Source organism: Ixodes scapularis, unplaced genomic scaffold, assembly GCF_016920785.2.
Source record: "Ixodes scapularis isolate PalLabHiFi unplaced genomic scaffold, ASM1692078v2 PGA_scaffold4__175_contigs__length_147842914, whole genome shotgun sequence".
NCBI classification, from domain to species: Eukaryota; Metazoa; Arthropoda; class Arachnida; order Ixodida; family Ixodidae; genus Ixodes; species Ixodes scapularis.
In genome coordinates this window covers 67879299-67901882 of record NW_024609879.1, presented here as the reverse complement: position 1 = coordinate 67901882, position 22584 = coordinate 67879299, and the positions used below count along the sequence as shown (strand labels likewise).

Sequence of the window (22584 nt, the reverse complement as noted above, 5' to 3'; positions counted from 1 at the left end):
TGATTATACGGCCGCCTCCGGGCATACACAAGCGCATACTTGGAGATGGCAGGCATGCCATGTCGTGGATTCCCTAGATTTCACGGCAATATTATCGCGTTTCCCTTTTAGGAAAAGTCCACGTCAGCTGATGCCGCCCTATTAGGCATCGTGTTTCGAGTCGCCCTCGGGTACAAAGAAGCACAACGGGCCTGATATTGCTACGCGCTGGCGGTACTTCCGATTATTCCACAATACCCGCCGTTTCTTCCCTTGCAGTCGGAAAGACGGAGAAGGGGGAAGCGGCAGAAAACTCCGTTCTTCCTTTGAACCTAATCGTGTCAGCTACCGTCGCAGAAGGCGTGCTCTGCGGCGAAGAGGCGTTAAAGGAGCTGTGCAACAATTTCAGGGATTTGCTTAAATAATTGTGGAAGTTGCTGCCTGACACTTCTGCAGTGAACTACAGAAAACAGATTTTGCCTGGATACCCTAATTTTTATTTAAAAAAATAAAAAAAGATCCAGGTTTTTGCCGCCTCTCACTCGTACATCGTCTTCCGGGTCACGTGCGCAGTGACGTCACTTGAGTAGGCGCGGGGTTTCGGAAAAGTTCCCTCTTTAGAGCCATCAGCGAGCAGCGAGAACTCATCCGCTCGCGACCGCGTGACCACGTGACGTTGGGCGCCCCGCGAAATATACGGGTACAGTGGCTACAAGGAGAAGTGCGACGAGCGCCAAGCAGCTCCTATGGGAGGCCTTGAAGCCGTCAGGAAGGGATCCGTGTGGGGGCGCTCGCGCTCACTTAGACGTCGCCGTCCAGCCGGAGGCCGTCGCTCGCCCCGTCTCCGCAGACGCCAGCCGCTTTGATCGCCTTTCGATGCCGAAGTTGAGCTCGCTTTTAAACTATTCAGCCCCCGTGCTGGCTGTGTGTACTCATGCATAGGAAGCAAAGCAGTTGTTGTGTGCCAGGTTGCACGACCAGTTACAAATCGTGCAAGAAGGAACTTTCTCTTTTTGGTGTGCCCAAGGATGATAGCGCGTTCGCTCAATGGCAGCGCGCGAAGAAGTATCTGAAGCTTCGGCATGTTACATAGACATTTCTACTGTGACTCAAGATAACATTTCGAAGTGTTTTTTTCCATAATTTCCTTTTGCTTTACGTTGAGTTCGCACGGCGGTATTATTTCTTCAATAAAAAGAATGTTTTCATCCACTTTTGTGTTTACCTGACAACTAAAAGAAAAACGAAACACTTTCTCGAAGGGTCGTTCGGTGGAAACGAACCTCTGTTCGTTCCTTCAATATTCTGTTCCTTTTGTTCTCACTCGCAGTCAAGTTGATACCGTCTACTTCGACATGTCCAAAGGTTTTGACAGAGTAAATCATACATTACTTTTGCATAAGCTCTCTCTGTATGGTGTTTCTACCGAGTGGTTTCAGTCTTATCGTACTGATCGTAAAAGCAGCCCTATTGGAAAAACGTACAAGAAACAAACCTGCTGCTTGTACAGTTCTGGTATGACACCACCATAATTTCTTTGTGTTACGCATGCAGCTAGTTTGTTTTGTCGTTCTGCATAACTGGAGGTACTGGCACCGCTATGGCTCCGGGTCTGTCTATACTGGCAGCCACTTTGCTTGCCGATATGATTCGGTGTGGCTGGTATGATTTTGCGTCCGATGACGTAGGCGACTGCCGTCTTTCCAACAAAAAACGCTTATACCACAGGACCACCGGTATAACCAAATCATACATGCAGAAAGACGACCGCCACCTTCCAACTTAAACGTCCATCGTTCACCACCGCTATCGTTACATAGGTCATACATGTCGAAAAAGAACATAAGCCACGTTTACACGAATGCGACTTAGTCGCATTGAATCCAGTTGCCGCATTCAATATGCGGTCATGTAAACGGCATAATGCGCAAAGCGCATCGCATTTTGGAACGGGGAGGATTATCGGAAGGCGCTCGCTGCGGGAGCGAGTGAACAGCTGAGAACATGGCGGCGGCCAACCTCGTCGGCGGCGCGGAGAGCGGTCCCGCAATTTTTTTCCCGAGAACGCAAGCTTTTATTGCGATCATAAGTAAGCGGAATATAGCGGAGCTGCTCGGTGAGGGCGGCCCCGTCCAAACCTTTGCGAAGTACGACTTGCGCGTCCGAAGGGGTCACAAAGGCTTCGGTGCAAGCACGAATGACACCGAGAGCTCCGAGCACTGTAGAGCACTGCATGGTAGCGCAGAACGAGCAGCTCCTACCTCGGTGCAGTTCCTGGCTCCGCAAGAGCCTCTCGGACTCGGGGTCCGGTTGGTCTGGTCGCGATCGGCGAGGTCTAGCGCGGCGAAACGCGGAGGCTTCCTCAAAGCGTGCACACACACGTCGCCTCTCGTTCAGAGTGAACCGGCGGCCCGGCCTGGAGTCCTAAACGCCTTCCGTCTCCCAACTTATTCCACAGCACCGAAGACAGCGGGCACGATCTTTACGTTCACTGAATGCGTCGAAAGGCCTCCACGTGCGATGCACCGGAAAACGTGGTACGGCTGGTGCCGGAACGGAACTGCATAACTTCGAGCTTTAGTCAACCTGCACGGCAACAAACCGATCGTGACATCAAGCCGCGGATACCTCATCACCGGTCGACAGCGGCAAACGGCCCGTTGGTCGTATCGTGGGCCGTTACTCGTACTCGGCCAACTTGGCGTCTTTTCGTGGCCCCTCGCGTCGTCGCAACCAGCCACAAACCCGACAAACCCACCAGCCCGAAACCGTAGCGACCGTAGCCTGCGTTGGAGAAAAGCGAAACCGAAACTTAAAGCTTCCGCCCAGTGGCTTCCGCTGCCGCGGCTTTTCTAACTAAGCGGCTTCCACTTCCGGTCGTCGCGGAGATGGCGAAGATAGAGCGGTGGTGGGGGTCGTTGGCTCGTTTACGGTTACGGGACAGATGTTTTGCGGTCCGTTTCTACTGCGTCTCTGGCTCTCAACTGGATGGTGCCTCTCATAGTTCAACCAGGCGTGGTCAGCCTGCGTCAGGCCGGCTCGACTCGTCCGATCGCCGGACCGCAGGCGACTTCCAAGTACGGCCGTTAGGCCTAGGATCCGAAGGCCTAGGATCCGTGGAGTGGTAAGCGAATCTCGTCCCGTTTTCGTTCTACTTTTAAATTACGTTAGGTGCGCTACAGTATAAGCATGCGTGTAGGGAGGCTGTAGTGAGGGTGGGCGCAACTCAAAACCTGGAGAGCGTTTGCAATTTAATGGCGGCACCTGAGGGAGAGGATTCGGGAAAGGATATGAGCCAGTGTTGCTTGCATGAGAGCAGGCGCCCGCTCTGTTGCAACTCTGTTGCTCCATGCGCCTTTCCTCCTCTCGCCTCCCATTGCAAGCAACGAGCGCCTTGGCGCAGCCTCTCTCGCTTCCTTCTCGCTCCGAGAATTGCAAACGCCGAGCGGAGAAAGCAAAGTTGCCAGACAAGCAGCAACGTCCAAAATGGCGGAATTTACCATTTTTCGCGTTAAAAAAATACTTAACCTATCGCAACAAAACTGGTGGCTATGGAAAAGTAATCATTTATACCTTGTGTAAATTATTCAAGCACCTTAATGGGCTTTCCCATACAAAAATATCCTATGGTCGGCTATAGAAAATCCTTTCTATGGTCGGCTATAGAAAATTGGCCCAATCGGCTTTAGCTTTTTCTATGGCTGTCTTTAGCTTTTTCTATGGTCTTGCCTATGGGCGTCTTTAGCTTTTCCTATGGCTTTATCACTGGTTGGCTATAAAAGTCTTTAGCTTTTTCTATGGCTAGCTAAAGAATTCTTCTTAGGCTTTCTTTAGCCGGTGCGCTATAGACGTCTATAGGGGTTCCTTTGGTTTCTTTAGCCAGCAGGCTATAGATTTTTCTTTGGCTTCTTTAGCCAGCAGGCTATAGCTGTCTATAGATTTTCCTTTGGTTTCTTTAGCCAGCAGACTATAGACTTTCCTTTGGTTGCTTTAGCCGTCTATTGCTTTTTGTATGGTCTTCTAAAGAATCTTTTATGGCTCACTGTACGGCTCTCTTTAGCCAGCAAGCTATAGCTGCCTGTGGATTTTTCTTTGGTTTCTTTAACCATGTATAGTTTGTGTATGGTCTTGTATGGCTCATCCTAAGGTTCTCTTAGCTGGCTGCCCCTTTTCCTTAGGCTTTGGTATTCCAAACCCGTTTTGAAAACCTGTGCTGGTTCGCCTCTCTATGGTACGCTATATATGAAACGTCCAGGTAACAAAAACAAACACAAAAGTAATATTTTTGTCACCTTTATTCGAAGGACTGTAGGATAAAAAAAGACTTATTCACAAGGTTTTTCCTTGTTTGCCTCCTTGTTTAGCAACGAGGACAAGGACGTCCTCACTGGCCCTTCTTTGAGAAGCTTGAACTTCTTGCAGGTGTAACCTGCAAACGCAGACATGAAGATATCAAAAATACTTGCATCTCAGAAACACATTTACCTGTGAGCATAGATTTTAAAAGATTGGAAAATGCTCTATTTAACAGTTGACAATTTAGTTATGGGCTCGGTCAGTGACGTATGGAGGCTCTTTTCCGTCTCGTAAAATCAGTCCCACAAGTGGTTTAACCATATGATAGTTTTACGGCCAGGAATTTTGATAGTATCTTTCAAGTGCTGTCTAAAAATAAATGTTACTAGTTACTAAAAATAGAAATAGAATAAAAGAAAGCATTTGAAACTATCCAGAAAAAAAAGTATTCAAGCACTATTTATTGGTGCTGCAGACTACTAGACTAGAACATGGCTGTTCAGATAGACACACAAATTTGTTAAGCAAGTGTGCTGTCTGCCAGTTTTAAAGATCATCACTGGCATCTTATTTGCTAAGTGACGGAGGTGAAGCCACGTGCAGCATATGTCATTTCACAAAGACTGAGCACACTCCTTCCTCCCCCCCCCCCGAATTTTGGTTACTTAAAATGGCATTTCAAGACCAACCACTGCACAGCACATCTGACATAAACATGACATCAGCACTTTTTTAACTCACACAAGCTAGTGCCAGTGAATGTTTGTTGTAAAGGTCAAACCTTTACAAAATCTCCACAATATGCATGTTATTTTGTACCATATTTACAGAAAACTATTCTACACTTACCTCAGTCATACTATAGTCAGTTACAGGTTAAGAAAAGTTTTAGAGGGAAAGGAGGGCAGGGGAAAAGGAAGCGAACAAAATGCTTGGGGGGAGGAGGAAACCTCCTCCTCTCTTCTGTTTGCTTCCTCCTCCCCAGCCAGAGAACTTTTAACCAGTCACTGACTATAGAGCAGTGCTCAATTTGAAAGAGCTGATAATCTCTAAATAAATTATCATGGCATTATCAAACAGTTCACCTAGTAAAACAGAGCATACTAGATGAAAATGAGTGAGGCTAACTTCCAGTGTATAAAAGATAATTCAATTTTAGCCATAAAAAATATGCCAGAAATTAGGATGAGCTATTGTTTGGGGATGGGTCATCTCTTCGGATAATATAGTAGTGAAGGTTTTTGAAACTGTGTGGTCAGAAGTATGCAATGCACTTGAAAGTAATTTCTAAACATGAGGCAATGCTACGCCTAAATACATGTCCAGTCAGCCTACCGTAAAGTACAGATCATGTCCTATACCCCCCCCCCCCCCACACTTTCCCACCCAAAAAAAGAATTATTCCATAGAAAATCTAAATTAAACGAAAATATGGCTGGGGCTCAATCAAAAGCAGAACCATAGTTCAAGATCACAATAGGAAGAGGATGCTTAGACAATAGGGGTGCATGCTTGGTTGCTGCAAGGTCAGGTGGGACCTGGTTGGCACAAACTAACAGAGCCAGGATTTAGACAGCTGGCAATATCTAAAAGTAAATGCAGGTTTTCCATACATGTAGTGCTCAAGTGGACCCTCAAGAAAACAGTCAAAGCTGTTTCATTTAGCAGAAGTAGCAGTCATGAGAAGACAAAAATCAAGAAATCACCTTTGCAGTGTTCAATGTATGCAGGAGATTTCAATTGAGTATACTGTTCTCGATTCAACCTCAAGATTTATTCAAGCCAAAATTTTCAAACTTATTTTGCTGAATGCATTCTCTCACTTTCTATAACAGAACTTGCAGATATTCATACTCACTTATCACAGCATTTACCCGGACTGGGTCAAGCTGTGGCTTGGCCGGCTTGTCCTTGTGTGCGTTGGACTGCTTGCCCGTGATTGATTTGCCGACAAGCTCTTCCGAGCTGAAGACCAACCTTAGAAGCTCCCGGGCATAAACTGTTGGTGATTTTGTGGGACCCATGTCTAGAAGGAGCAGCAAAGCCCTGCTGACCTTGATGCCCCCCAAATCTTCTTCGTCTTCGTTGCCCTGTAAGTAATCAGAGTGAATTCCATCGCTCAAGGTCTGATATGTTGATAAAAAGCACCTATTAAAGCTAATTCTAACATCAACATCATTGTCCCTTTGACCACTTCCATAAATCCCGGCATGCAACAATCCATACAGTGCAATCAGGAAACTTGCTGTCCAAAGAACGAGTGGCATGGCATTGATCGACCCGTCCAGAAAAATGTTGCAAGATCGTGTGCAAAGCGTGGACTAAGCGAAGCATTATTTCACGTTCCTTCATCCTGGGCAGACCATGTTTTACCTCTGAAATTGAATGAATGGCTAGATCTCCACACTCCAGTGCAATCCTACACCATACACTGGAGATGCTTTATTACTGCGTTAGCATTAATACCCACATGACAGGAAAAAGCTGATGGCGTTCGTCTGTAGACAAAACAGTGGAAAGGAAAGAGCACCGCATAGGGAGGAGAAGAGTAGTGAAGGACAAAGGCGAGAGGGAGGCGTCGTCACAAGGCGGAAGATGCTGGGGCGAGTCTGAAGTTGCAGGTGTGCGGAGCGCGTATGCCTTGCTTTGTGCTACAAAATGGAGGGTGAACCAAGTACTAGTGCTGGTCCAAGTGGACAGCAAAAGAAAATAAAGGAAGATCCATTGCCGGATCCTTAGGTGTTAGCATGACCCTTGGGAAACACCACACACATCCCCTTTTGGGAAATGCTAATGCTGGCCCCATAATGAAGCCAAAAAGGTGCAGCAAAAAATAAAGGAAGCAAAAGTGAAAGCCAATACAGAAAAGTGAAGGGGACAGCCCTAGCGTCTCCCAAGGGTCATGCTAATGCATTCTCTAAGAATCCACCAAAGGATTTTAAAAAATTTTTTTTCTACTTTACCATTTTTGTTAGCATTTGGAAGTATTTGGTTGAGCAGGCGTGTAGAATCTATAGTCAGTTGCAACCTAAGAACAAAGGGCGAGGATAAGATGGGCCGGGGAGGAGGAAGCAGACGGAACGCTGGAGAAGAGAGAGGGAAACCTCCTTCTCTCCTTTGCGCTCTGTCTGCTTCCTCCTCCCCAGCCCGTCTTACCCTCGCCCTTTGTTCTTAAGTTGCAACGGACTATAGACGTTGCGAAGCTCGGGATCTTTCTTGCACACAAGCTGGCATTTGCTGCGACAACAACCATGTATAAATGCGGAGCTCGCTCGGCATTCATACAAACCTGGATAAGAGACTGTAAAATGTAGCAAATATACTTTTTCCTTTAAAATTAAAATTGGGGGGGGGGGGGGGTACATTCCCAACAAAACTGATGGACACTTTACCATTTCCATCAGTTTCGTTGAGAATGTCTACACTGAACTTCGTAAACTGACCTGCCAAAAAAAAATTGCTTTCCCACCACTTCAAAACAAGTAATTAACATGGCACAACAGAAGTACATTTGGAGAAAATATTCAGAGAAGCCGTTCAAAACGAAACCCATTTTGAAACAGTAGCTCTTTCCTGTGCCAGGGGGAGCGGGAGCAAGGGAGGAGGCAAACAGGTGTGTCACAGTGCCTCACGCACCACATTTTACAGTTTTTGCAAAAGGTCCATTATCAATAACATTTCTGCACCAAATATTCAAGAACTTTCACATACCTCTGCCTGGGCTCCAGGGTTTTCAGGCGCTCTCTGCACCCGAGCGTCCTCCATCTCTTCACGAAGGTTCTTTAGGTCCTGGACCGCAATCGTCAGTTCTGGGACATCAGAAAATAAATAAATCGCACACAAATAAAAGGCAATAGCAGCATATTACAGAAATGCTGGTACTTGCAACACAATGCTGTTTGCACTTAAGTGCCTTGCTTTAATACAAGTTATGTATTATCTGTATGAAATTTCACGACAGACATTGAAACGAAAGTGACACCATCAAACTACTGTAAAATCCCGAGATAGCCTACCTAACATGAAGAGAAAATCGGGTGAAAACATGGTGTGGGCTAACTTTTGGTGTGCAATGAAGAAAAGTATAAAAAATTGCTATTTTTAGGTCGTGTCCCTTCCAAGCTTGTTACGGTGGCGAGGGGCAACAAAGCAAAGGTGACTGTACTCCCCAGTCAGCAATGTTTGCTTATATCCCGCCATAGCTAACTAGCCGCATTTACGCTGCGGCCATCATTGATCCCAACACTACTATTACTAGGAGTGGGCTATGTTTCGGTGTTTAAAAAGAAAATAGCAAATCAAACCAAAAATAGGGATGGGCTATCTTTCGAGGGTGGGGCATCTCTCAGGACTTTACGGTATATGGCCGTTTCATGGAATGCTGGATAAATAATTCCTATGAAAACTATGTGGCACACAAAGAAATGTTAGTGTCTCATTGGTCACTCCCAAAAGGTCCATTTAGGAAAATTAATAATATCCAGCTAAGTTAATTGTTAACTAATATATAGCAATTTTAATTATTATGCTTAAAGATGTGGTTTCAATCAATAAGTGGCTGACTGTCCCATTTTAGAAAGATGTAAGCCATGGGCTGCATCTAATGGCATTCCAAAGTGCAAATTGGCTTGGACATCTGTTTTTATTTCCTATCAAAGCTCATCTTTGCGGCAGCAGTACTGCTCCCCGTGGCCTGCTCCGTCGTGTTTCCAGAATTTTTGCAATAAGCACACCACCTATGAGTGACCGCACAAGTGAGCAGATGTAAAATGACATTGCATGCCCAATTTCAAGTATGCACGTTCGGAATTCGAATTTTGTAAGGTGCACAAGATGCAATGGTTTTTAAAAGGGAACTATGACAATGTTTTAGCTATCCAGACAGCTGCTTTTTCTGAATACTTGTGCTTCACTCTTTGCAGCAAATTATATATTATCTCAAGCGAAGTATATATCATCTCAAAATCAATATTAGTTATTAAGAAAAGTGCAATGCCAAAACCAACTTTAAATTTTACCGCACTTTCCAATGGCATGACGTCACAGGCAGAGAGTGTCATCTTTGTATGCTGGAGAAAGCGTCGTCTTCGGCATAAATTTCACACCACCAAACTTCTTGGTACCCAGCTGGAAACAAATTCCACAGCCCAAACTGTGACACTGTTTCCATAGCCAACGTCATTTTTTTAATGTAGTCAGTTGAGATTTTCAGTCTGAAAAATGGGTGACGACCACATTAGGAGATTCAATGACACTGCAACAAAGTGGCATTTTGACATAAAATTTGGGTTACTAATTCAGCTGTGTTCAACATTATATTCGGTCTGCAAATTCAGCTGTGTCTATTGATGTCCTGAGCCGAGTTCGAAGCACATCTGTGAATATGAAAAATTTGCGGAGTTCTTTAAAGGCATCATGAAACAATATCGGGTTGGAATGTTCATGACGTTGCAGAGGCATACTGGTCCTAGTCTGGCCCAAGTATACTCGTACAAACTGCCACTCATTCGAAAGCTTCTTTGTTGTGGTGAAATTGCAAAGATAGAAGAAGACTATTTCTTTCAGTCTTGCCTTTGCAAAGCTTGACATGTAATTGTAGGAGCAAAATCACCATTCTGACGACAGTCGAGTGCGGCTTATAGATTGGAACGAGCACTGCGCGAGCACTTGACTTCGGCTTGCAAGAATCAATGCCTCTGCGAACAATCGGGTAGTGGTTTATGCCCAATGACTGCGGTGACAAGAATAGCCGAACTCTAACAATGCCTGGAGCATAGCACGCGTCCTCTACTTTGCCAGCCTCAGCGCGTGGCTATGATTAATGTTGGCTGCATAAGATAGGCATCAGGCCCCGTGGCCGCTTTTTCTGGCTTCAAGTTAAGGGAATTAAAGATGCTCATATTTCTCAATTTCTTTTTGGAAATAGCTATTGGCTAGAATAAAAAACTAAGGCATGTTTATTGAGTTAATTATGTTAGAGAGCAATTCTATGTGGTGTTTAGTGCAAGTAAAAAAAAATAGTTTTATGACTCCTACAAAAAAACGGACATGTAAAAGAAAAAAAACATTTTTCATGCTAGGCATTAGAATGGTGTATCAGACATCACCAAAAAATAGTTTCTCTAGAGTCGTGCAGTTTTTCCATAGAAACCAGAAATATGAAGTCCTAATCAAAGTGCCCGCCAGTTTAACTGAATCTTTCTTTTCTACAATCGCTCGTGGAGAAGACCAAAATAACAAAAATAAAACTAAAGTCTTTGGTGCGGTCGCGGAGGACATGTGAAGTGAAACTCGCGTGACTTCCGGCGAACCCACTTTTAGTGACGTCGGTCGATTCCTTCCTTCTGACCGCCCCGACATTTTGTGGTGCAATGTTAGGTCACACTGAACTGGCGGGCGTTTTGAATTGGACTTCATATTTTCATAATAATAAAAATAAGAACTGCACAACTCTAGAGTGACACAAATGTTTGGGGATGTTCTGACACACAATTTAGCACCTAGCATGTAAAACATTTTTTTTCCCGTGTCAGAGGCTTTTTAAGGGCGGGGACTTATAGCGAGGACAGAATGAGCTAGTACAGCTTAAAGGGGCCCTGCAATCACATTTAAGCGTCTACCTTTTTTGCGGTTTCCACGTCTCTTGGGGTTTGGGCAAGTCAGCGGGCACGGACAGAGTAACTAAATATCAGTGCATCATGTTTTAACCGGACGACACGGAAACACCTCCTCCACCAACGGGGGCGACCCGCGGTACCGGAAGCACGCGATATGTGACGTCTTTGGTGCTGGGCTTACTACTGGTCAGAGCCGCTAAAAGCTTCTTTTTAGTCGAAATACAAAATATAAGTGGCGCAAATTATTTGATTTACTTATAAAAGTAGTTTTTGTTCAGTATTTTAGATCAGAAAAGAAACAAGAGCAGTTTATAAAGTACGGAAACAAGAAATGACCCGACGACATACCCGCCACCAAGCGGTGGAAAAGGAGACACATACTAGAAAGGAGTAGCGGGATCAGGCACCGACACGGAAAAGTCCCGGATGTACACGGCGGTGCTGCGGTTGTATGGACTGGAGGATCCGACCGGCTTTGAGTGCTCCGAATGCCTTCGGCGAGCAGCTTTGTCTTGCGGTTTGGCCGTTTCGCGGTATGGCAGCGCGAAGTGTCTCCCATTCTGAACTGACCTTCACCCCGTGTTTGCCGTCGTTTGTGGCCAATGAAGTGTCATGCCGAATTATTTTTTAATTGCGCAGCAAATGTAATGAAAGCTACTCTGGCTGCCCACTGCTGCGTACAGTCTATCCAGAACATGCTTTAGTAGCGCCCTCTCGCGCCGTCGCCACGGAGTGCGGCAGCCGTGAGCGCTCGCTGAGCTCACTCAGCCCATCCTCTAGTTCACAGCCACTCAAGCAACCAAGGACGTCATGAAGGTGGTTATTTTTTGCTTGTTTTTGTCATTTTACTTTGCCTATATCTTTTCAAATAAAGCGAAATTCGAGAAAAAAAAAAGTTTCATTAAGTTACTCCGTTCAGTGCGCTCAGGTTCGGTGCAAATTAAAAACCAGTAAAAACGTCCTTGCAGGGCCCCTTAAACAAGCTGGCCGAAGCGATAACAATCCCACGTGGGCCATCCCTGGCACGATAGGCCATTGGGAGCAAGATGAGGATTACCGGCCATGATTTTACGCAGATGCAAGGGAAGATTTGCAGCATCAATAAGCCGCACACTAACAGTGCATCTTGGGCTAACAGATTTTGTTGGTGCACTGCTGCCTTACTCTGGTTGACCGTCCTTCACTACCTTAGCACTGACTTGTATTTGTGCTTGCCTCTCCAGGAAAGCAAAGCCCCCAAACCATTTTTTGGTTTATTTTGTTTAGGGTAACTCGTCCTAGACCTGTTGCACAGGTGTCCTGATGGCACCTGACACCTAGCCACCCCCAAAATTGAAGAAATAATAGTGGTTCGTTGCAACTTCGATCCAGACAGCTTATGATGCCACAAGCACTGCATGTGGGATTTTTAGTGCTCTAGTCAGCGCTCCCCTGTACAAACTCAGACCGCCGTCCCTTAACACACCGATACTTTATCAAGTTCTCAAAACACCATATTAAACACAACTAAAAACCGGTTTTTCGTGTAAGGCCCATTAAAATAATAGGCATTAAAGAAATTTAGTTCTCGGCCCAAGAAGCAGCCTGAGAGTGCCCCGGATCCCAGAATAACACCGTAATCTTCCTCACTATAAAGTATTCTGCTAGGCTACCATCATCATGGCAACAAGGAGTTTGCCAAATGTATGCACGCAGGAGCCAAGCGTCCAAAGCCTCCAACCATTAAAGGCACTGTTATACTCCAACAAAACAGACGGGGGAGCGCATGCGGCATGGGGACGTTGCGTTGGTGAAAGCCAGCCACTCCAGAGTCCAAAGCCTTGACGCAGCTGACACGACTGGCAGCATTCGGCGTGCATGGGCGACGCCGGCACAGAATGCGAGTGGAGCCATCTCGCGCCGGCCGCGCCAAAACCACAGGATCAACCTCCCAGCATGCATTGTGTGCGCGCTCGCCAAAGGCCAGACACCGGCGCATCGTAGGAACAAAAAATGTGGACGCTCGAGGTAGCATGCGCATGCGCCTGGTAGCAACGCGCCATAGGAAAAGTTGGAGTGTAGACAGAAGAGGTTTCTGGCTTGCACGGTGCAACCAGCATGATGGAACAGACTTTAGACAGTGCTCGCTTGCGCGCGCCATACGTCAAAATATAACAGCGCCTTAACACCCTTTGTTCGACCACCGTCTGAGGAAAACGAAGTGGTGATTATAGCAGACGGCGGTTGCCTCGGATGGAAGCAATCAAATCGGCTGCCAGCGTTCTCTCTTAGTTTTCACTTCATATAGTAGCCTAGCTCCGGACCTTTGGCGGTTTTGACGAGGCTAGACACAAGCTCAAGGCTGTGATTATATTAGACTCCCCGAGTAGAGCGTAGCAAAGCAGGGGGCAACCGAGCGTAGCGCAGCCTGTCAGAAAGCCATGCTTATAGACCGACACACTGTTTACATACAAGCCCGCATTTGCCCAGACCAGGTGTGGGCACTGTGCGAGCGCAGAAACCAGATTCGCGTGAGCTGAAGCTTCTGTGCATGTGCCGTGGCGACAACAGCACCACCGCAGAGGCATGACATCAGAGCCGCATGTTGGTCTATAGAATGAACCATGGCCACCAGATTCTCCAAGCAAGGCAAACCAGCAACCAAAGTTGACAAGCGGTGATTTCAGCAAAAGAACAGCTGGGAAAATAGTGCCAGCATGCGTCCATTCAAGTAGCGATCCATTGCCATGGTGACGGTGACTATAGCAGAAGGTCACGACAGTGTTCGAAGATTGGGTGCATGGTTAGGTCCTCTTGCAATGCATTTTGAAAGGGCAAAAAGTTAACAAAAAGAGGTCAAAAAGGATCTAGAGCAAGGGGCTGGTGTTCTACGGCACCTAATAATCTTGTGCACCTCACACAAAAAGCATACATTTTTATGCTCCGATGGTTAGTTTTTTTGTTTTTTTTTTTTCTTTTTCACTTGTAACATGAGCGTAAAGTATCAATTGGTTGGCCCCTGTACATCAAATGTCTGCTGCATGCCTGGTTGTTTACTGCAACACCACAAAGAATTAGAATGGTATCCGACTTGAGGAACTCGTGGCACCAGAGGAAAGCTTCTGTCAGGTTTTAATTCCCGCCCTTTTCCGATTAACATAGATTAAACATAGCTATTGTTCACATTGCCCTGTAGTCACTACATGTAAAATATCCCACGTTAGCAGGTGTCCGGCTCGAGTTAACTTGCACAAGCAGAGCCTTACTTACCATCAACTACATCTCTTTGTGAAGTCACATAGTCCACAATGGCTTTTAGTCTCGCATTTTCCTCCTGGAGGTGATCGATGTCACTCTTGAGGGATTTCTTCTCTTGCTCTAGTGCAGCACAGTTCTCACAATAATCCACCTGAAAAAATAAAAAATAATCTTCACATAAGGTGTCTCACGCGCGGCTTAGAAGTAGTGCATTCTGGGAGCAGCGCCATCTGTGTGTATGCGATAGCCCACACCGCCCAGCAGTTCATCCGGTGAGACCCCGCACAAGGAACGGACGCTCTACACAGCTGCAGTGTTACGGTGCAGTGTATAGCTGCGGCACTATAACAGTGTTATTTTCGGTAAGCGGTTCTTTACTGTTGGGCTCTTATGGCGGACAGTGAATGGGAATACGGACGCTACGAGGAAAAGGTTGAAATCTGTGGTGTGGATTCGTTCGGTCCACCGCCAAAAGATCTCATCCTAGACAGCAAGCCGCAGCCGTGAGTGAAAATGACAGACATCCAGGTTTACGTCACCCCAAGGACAAATTTTGTCGCTCGCACAAGCCCTTTTAATGCCTGTAACCACAAGTGGACGGGTCCAGGAGTCAATGAAAGCAGTGAATGCAGGGTGTGCGATTGTAGTCTCGCAGGTGAGGCAGGCTTATGATGCCCCCCCGACTCTGGAATATGTGCACATCTTTGCTCGACTTACTTTTAGAAGGTTAATCGTTCCCTTTATGGGGCACTAAAGTGCATTTTGAGATTCTCTTTTTATGGTCATAACTCAATCTATGAGCTCTAAGCAGCCTAAGAAACTCGAAATTACATTCATGCGCGGTCAATTTGCATATTAAAAAAGCGGTAAAAGGTCCCGACACTTACCGTTGGCACAGAATGACAGATGGCGCTACCAAACCTTGCTAAATATGGTCGAACGACAAACGGCGCACGTCGGTCACTCGCAAGCGATGGGTTCCCGCGTGGACGAGCGGGACTGGTCGGCCACTCGTCAACTTGTTGCTTGCAAGTGGCTGACGAGCGCCGGTCGACTATGTACAAGAAGGTTCAGTAGCGCCATCTGTCATTCTGCAGCAACGGTAAGTGTTGCAAACTTTTATTACTTTTTAATATGCAAATTGGCCACGCATGAATGTAATTTCGGGTTTTTTAGGATGCTCAGAGCTCGAAGATTGAGTTATGACCTTAAAACGAGGATCTCAAAACACACTTTAGTGCCTCTCTAAGAACCGCGCAGCACTGAGTAGCATGATACACTCAACTCCTCGTGGAATATGTCATGCAGCTGTTTTTATCACCGCCAGCCAAAGAGAGCTTGGAGATTGCTATGACTCAAAAGAAAACATGCTTATGAATGGGATCATCTCCATGCTGGTTTGCTACTGCTCCTCCGGTAAAAAGCTTGCATACAGGTATCTTAGTTATCCTTAATCACGACTGAACTTGACTAGCAAGACAGGCCTAGCCCGCTGTTGAAGCATGTGAAATACAATTAATGCCTGCCAAAAGCAAACTACGCCGATGCAGGCCCAAAAACAGAAAACAGAGCACACTCTGTAGTTGGACATATCAAAGAAGCATTCACATTCTAGAAGTAAATCATCAGAAGTCAACCTCCCCTGCGAGACGACGATTGCGCTCTCCGCACTCACTGCTTTCACTGACAACTCCTGAACCCATCCACTAGAGGTTACGACCGTTTAAAAGAATTGCAGGCACGGGACAAAACCTGTCCTTACAATCAGGTAAATTTGGGTGTCAGTCATTTTCACCTGCGGCCGCAGCTTGCTGTCTTAGACGAGATATTTCGGCGGTTTACCAGACGGATTGATGCTGCAGATCCATCTACTCGTAGTGTCTGCATTCCAGTCTGCTGTCCACCTTAAGGGCCCAGCGGTGAAGGACTTCTTACCGAAAACAACATTGTCATGTTGCCGCAACTATACAACTATTCGCAACTCCAACGCCCTATAGGTGGCGAGGCGGTAGTTCCAAGATGGCGGAAAGACGGGGATAGATTTTCCAGGATATCCCGTGCGCCTGATCGCCGACGCTGTTCAGCGCGCTAAAATTTACCCATTTGTCCACAAATGCAAAGCGGTTAGGGAAGCGGTCAGGGTGACGGAGATGCCGATGCACGTTAGGAAAAGGAGCATGCTGTTATTTAGAAGTTGCAGAAACTTCAAATTGCGAAGCTTTGAGGTGAGCAAGCGCATTTTAGCACTGGCCACGTTACTGTTTCTGGCCGAATATTTTTGAGGGTGATGAAGATATGTTTGCGCTTTGCCTGGCAATTAGTGCTCTAAAAAGAGAGCCGTGCACGGTGACCGTCAAGCTTCGGAAGAGCAGCGTTCACAGCATTGGTGTCTTCGCGTCACAGCCTCACAACTCGCAACTCACCGTCCCTGTTTTTGTGTATTGCAACACGTAATCAAACTGCTCTATTGTTATTGATAGAAAGCTTGTTACGTGCGGTGTAGCATTACAACCGTAAGCTCGCGCTGCGTCTTTAAAGCACAATTTTCAGTGCACGCCAAAAGCGTTGCCGTGCTCATCACTCTAAAAAAAAATGTTGTAGTCCGTACACTTCTTGTTATATATACCACATTCCAAAACTTCAGTTCGCCGTGCAGACCTCCGACGTCAAACTGACGGCCCCAACTTTTACGAGAGGCTTGATGGCGGCGCAATATGATATTAAACAGGTAAAGTATGCATCAAAGAATACCAAAAAAAAAAAGACATTGAGGTTTTGCAGTAAAGCCTAAAAAACCTGATTACATTTTTTTTTTTATGGTCATTTACACTTACTTAAGCTATTTTAATAAGTTGCACAACTCGCCATTAAGCCGCTTGTGAAAGTTGGTAGCACCGGTTGAACGTCAGTGCGCTGCACGTCCAACTGAAGTTTAGGGGTGTTGTACGCTATGCAAAAAATGCCTATTAACATAATCGGCGTGTTTAGGGGTTTTATTTATTGCTCTATCAAAAATAAATATTTTAATATACCATACATTTTTCGTACCGTGTTATTTGCAACATTGCGGGCCCTCTGCCCAAAACTGCGCGTTCTAAGCTCTCCTCACAAACGGCTGGCCAACACAGACGCGCTTGAAATTCTTCGAGCATTTCTTTATTTGCTTTGTAATTACCTGAAAGCAAGTACAGGTATTCTGTCTTTTTAAAGTGCTTGGAATAAATGGTCATGTTCCTTGTAACGGTCTTAAAACGCAAACCCATTCCCGATGTGTATTGATCGATATACCGTTGCGCGACGAGTTTTCTCCTACTTATGGCAAAGAATAGACTATTCATATACCTTACTATAAAGTTCTTCATTATTAGCGGTAGCGTTTTCCGTCACGCTGAACACAGACTGAGCTGGCGGCCATGCACAAGACCAGAAATCCGCAGCGTATGCGATACACGAAAGGTCCCTAATGAAATTAGACATCCCGGTCCTTCGTGCAAGGCTGTTGCAAGGCGGAGCACGAGAATACCTTTTTCAACGCGCTCACTATTTTCGTTAAAAGGGCTTCACGCATAAAGGCCGACAGTCCCTGCCACCATTTCCGCGCCGCCACCACCGCTGCCGTCCCCGCTCCTCTGGTTCTCCGTTCGTCCGCGGGAGAGCGAGCGGCGCACTGGAGTTGCGAATATGCACCGCAGCTGCGTAGAGCGTCCATCGCTCGTGCGGGGTGTCACAGGAAGAATCGCCAAACAGTGGGGCTGCACGGCGGCGTAGCTGTCTGCCATCGCAGACACAAAGATGGTGCAGTTCCCAGAACACACCTCTCCTAAACCACACCTGAATACACCCTACAGATAAATTGTTCCAAAAATTAATTTGCCCCGCTGATTCGCTAGCCCGCCCTTCTGTCTTTTTAACCATAAATCTTGATGTGGAGCAACCACAGCAAATTAAAAAGCACATTATTTTGCTTACATATATAGAATGTTCACTTTGGGGAATTCAAGCATACGTCCAGAATGACATGCAGGTACTATCGGGTTCGAATGAAAAGCAAACAGCGGAGTTGCATGGCCGTCAACACATGCGGCACCTCCTGGAGGCCTTTGGAAACTGATAAAACTGTGGGGTGGAGAGCAGCACGGTGCAAGGGGGTGCGTCGTAATCCAGTGTGTTTGACCCTCGCCCAGCACTACCCAAGCTTCGACGCTGCTCAGCCACTCTCCTTGGCTCGGCACGAGCCACGCTACGAAGCTTGCTGCTTGCAGCAGGAGCAAGCTGCTTGCTGCGCGCGAGTGTCAGCGGAACATGATTGCAGCATTATGCTCCCTCCGAACTTGTGCAGAATTTTTTTTTTTCTTACACAGTGGGGTTGAGGCATTTGCTTTTGTCGATTGCAGCATTTGTGTTCGCTATCTGTTCATTATTTTTTTTTTGTACAGAGGCTCTCTGGCAATATACATGCTATTTTCCATCCACGCTGTTTCACTATTTTGCAGCAGCCATGCACTCGCAGTCCTTCACAAGGACATCTGCATGGTTGTGATAACTGCTGTTAATCAAGCTCCCCAGGTCTTCGCTGCACAAACAAACTGCCAGCAAAATGTGACTTGTCAATGATAACGTTACTGAACTTTGCTAAAACGTTTTGTGAATGCAGAAGCTGGTGTACCTGAATTTTTCCAATACCAGCGCCACACGCTGGGAGCCGATATATAAAAGTTTGCCAAGTAATTGACTTCATTTAGATGTCAACAGCCATGTTAGGTTCCCTCTTGTTCTCCTGCCTCAAGTGTTGTACAGTTTTTGCTATACTGTTCACAAGGAAATCACAACGCACATTACAGCAAAAAAATGTACTGCACAAGTTACGAGAGAGCAGGACGCTGCGGTCATGCTCCACAAACACACACGTTGTAGGAGACTAGCGTGGAAGACGGGGTGGAGGGCACGTGACAGGCGGTCGGCCGAGAAGACACGAGCTGGCGCCAGACAGAGCGTGCCGATCGAGGCTGGGGAAGGCAGGGCAGGAATGACGGGGCCGGTCTGGCTGGTCTGCCCCATGGCAACCCCGGAGCGGTCCACAAGCGAGGTTCCGACTAGGACCGGTGGGAACGGCGAGCCCTGGCCATACCAACCTGGGCCATGACGATCCCGGTGTGTTCACAGCGGCGCGGTGAGACTCGGGCCATGATAGCCCAGAACAGCTGGCCAATCCAGCCCTGGCGTGGGAAAGACGATTCGCAGGCCTGGACACGGACTCCGACTGCGAGCTCTGAACTAAGGGCAACAACAAGGGTCAACGGACCCGGACTGCCGGCTCTGAACGATGGGCAATAAGGAAGTACAGTAAACCCATTCGCTGTCATCTCATTGTCTCGTGTCACTCCCTGGGAGATGAACGAAGTGAATACCGATAGGGAGCGATTCTTATAGAGCGAGATCACAAAAAGAAGACTACAACTGGCGCATCCAATGTGGGGCCCAGTCGGTATGTCTCTGCTTCTAGTCGTCTTCAGGAAGTCCCACGGATTCATTGAGCGGGTTGTCCACTAACGCTAACGATGCCCGTTAGACAAAGTCTGTTGGAATTTTGGCAACTTGTCACACAGGAGAGCTCAGCAGGTGTCTCCTCGTGTCAAAACCGAAAGGACACGAAAAACGAGGTTGAGGACGCACTCTCTCCAGCACCCCAAAATAGTGGTTGGGAGGAGGTGATACAACCGGGGTGGTGGCGAGGAGCATTGGTAAGATGTAAGAAAGTTGTCTTCGGAGGCAGAGGAGTGGCACCGCATGTTTGCTGGAAGACAGGATAACGACTGGCAGGAGGGGAAACAGCCAGAACTCGTAGCAGAAGCAGTTGACACCGGAAAAGCTGGCAGGCGAATTAATGAGTACTACAATTTGTATTTGCTGGGCCAAGACGGCTTTTTGCTTCGCGTCATCCCAACAATCAACGATGGGCAGAGGAACACTTCTCCCTTCAGGTGGGTCGTTCCTAAAAAGCTAAGAAGGAGATTTATAGAATACTTTTCTGACTTCACTCTGGCCGGTCGTGGCAGTGACAGCAAGACTTTTCATTAGTTATGTCGCGCCATGACCTTGTCAGGGATGAGGCGGTAGACATTTAGGTGGGCTTGTAGCTGTCCAGCTTGCCTTAAGGCGCAAACGGTTCAAGCGGGCTTGCTTGCTGAGCTGCCGCCCCCTCCAAGGACCGATCAGTTCCTAGAGCTCGTTGCACGTAGAAGGAATGGGACACTGACATATATCGCGGTCAAGCAAGACGAAGAAGAGGCTCGAAAAGAGCATTCGCGCACCCGCGATAGCGGTCACACTCCGATTCGAAAACGCCATGAGCAATGGCGTTTTGTATTTTAAATCTGCGTTTATTTACACTATGTACAGTTCAAGTCGGAAAGAAGCGAGCCATTGCTCATGGCGTTTTGGAATCGGAGTGTGACCAGACGGGCGCGCACGTGCTCTTCTTGAGCCTCGTCTTCGTCTCACTTGACCGCGATAGATATCAGACGCAGATGCTTACATCGAGTCGCACGCGGTATACGCGGCCGTTGTGGAGTGCAGGTAGGCAGTGGCGTCACGAGGGTCAGCAGCACGCGGGGCGGTAGCCCGCCGCGACTCCCCCCCCCCTTCCCCCCTCCGCGACACCCCCGAGCGCGGCACCCGGGGTGGTCCGCCCCCCCCCCCCCCCCCCTTGTAACGCCACTGCAGGTAGGGTATATGGCAATCCCACCTCGGGCTTTCGATTCCTTCGCTTGTGCAACAGATGGACTTGGTTTACACCATCATTACCTAGTCCTGAAGGAAACTCACCCTCTGAGCAAGGCAGCTAGTGGTTTTGCCGCATCGCTAGTTACGAGTTGAGGGGGCCCGAATGCGGTGAAGACGCGAGCGTCGTGTCTTACTTCTAGACTTACTCGGCGAGATTCAAACAAGGAGTCTGGCCCGGTTCGCATCGCTGACTTGAAGGGATACTACCGTCACAATGGGGAAGATGATTAACATGAGGTTGTGGCAGGACACAGGAAATCCCGTTCCTGGCGACCCAGGAGCGAGCTCCGGGATGCAGACTCGCCGAGTTAGCCGCACGGTACACGAACCCGTCGGCAAGCAATTTTGCAGTGGAGGCTATGGCCACTACCACAATCTGCGGCAGAGTATTTGTTCGTTTCGTGTTGTTTCAACACTTTGTTCTGTGCAGAATGGCTTCTTGGAAAGACGGCCATAGACCTCGCCACCCAGGAAGTCCACCGCAAGGAAACACGGGCCCATTCGTTTTCCCGAGTGCTCAGGGTGGCTGACACTTGTTCGGCCTGACGAACGATTCAAGCAGGCAGTTCTACGCTTGCAGCGACCTCTAAGCTATGACGGAAGTTCCAGCGCATCACCGGCACAGCATTGAAGCTTGGGTTGTGCTGAGTAAGGGTCAAACCCATTGGAGTGGGGAGCCCACCAATGCAGCGCCCTACCCTCCAACACGCAGTTTTACCTGTCTTATCAGTCTACAGAAGCCTACAGGAGGTGCAGCATGTATCATTGGCCACACACTCTGCTGTTTGTAGTTCATTCGAACCTGATAGTACCCAAGAATAGCACTGTGCACACTGGGAATTTTTGTATGGTTCGTTACAGCCACAGACCTTCCCTATACTTCGTTTCAGCTTAAGCCCAGAAGCAGCCAAAGCTACAATCACGAGCATGTGGCCCTGAGCAGTGCTTGTACAGGACAAGCGCGCATGCTTGGCAGCGACGCTGAAAGCCAGGAGCTTGCGCTTGTAGCATCGGCTGCATCTGGACTTAAGCTGAAATGAAGTATAGTTCTCGACCTGGGATAATTGAAACTGAAATTACCAGTGCTGAAGTTACAAAATGATAGTTGCATCTTGAAAAAAAGAAACGCTATTCTTGTTGATTTCATTTTTTTTTTTGTTTTTGTTTTTTTTTGTTTAGACAACATTTAAATTAGGAAGCCGCGCTTATATCCTCCGTCCCTCTCTCTTTCTGGTGGGACTCGGAACCCGTTAACATCAAAGCAAATATCTGACGGATATAAGTGACGTGCATACGTACTACCTGGTCACCGGCTCCATTGCAAGCTCCTTTGATCATTAGCTTGCATTTCTTTTCCATCTGCGCGGGGCTACCTGTTCAAAGAGAAAAAAAAATGAAATTGAAGGCTAACAAATTATGAGGATTACAACTTAATTTAGTAAAGAAACGGAGCGAACTTACCGATAGCCACGATCCTCGCTGGGTGTTTTTCTCCCTCCCACCTGACTTGTACTTCTTTGTTGAATATATTCGAATCCCTCGAATTTTGCAAAATTAATGCGCCTATTTTAGTATCTACCAAGTCCCTTAGGCTAACTACATCATACACGCGAGTCCTTCCGGTATTTACCCACCTAACTAAAAGGTGGCTCATTTTAGCAAACAGCAAGTG

The 22584-nt window shown here is 47.2% G+C and overlaps 1 protein-coding gene across 1 annotated transcript; it reads right to left on the bottom strand.

Annotated features, from left to right (window-relative positions):
• Positions 1-4256: 4256 nt before the first annotated feature.
• LOC120844737 lies at positions 4257-22562 on the bottom strand. The gene is made up of 6 exons (XM_040216661.1): positions 22374-22562; positions 22215-22285; positions 14142-14280; positions 7987-8084; positions 6134-6365; positions 4257-4408 (listed from the first exon to the last, which is right to left on the bottom strand). The coding sequence occupies exons 2-6, from the start codon at positions 22269-22271 to the stop codon at positions 4305-4307; spliced, it is 630 nt and encodes a 209-aa protein (XP_040072595.1). The 5' UTR covers positions 22272-22285; positions 22374-22562; the 3' UTR covers positions 4257-4304.
• Between the last annotated feature and the right edge of the window lie 22 nt (positions 22563-22584).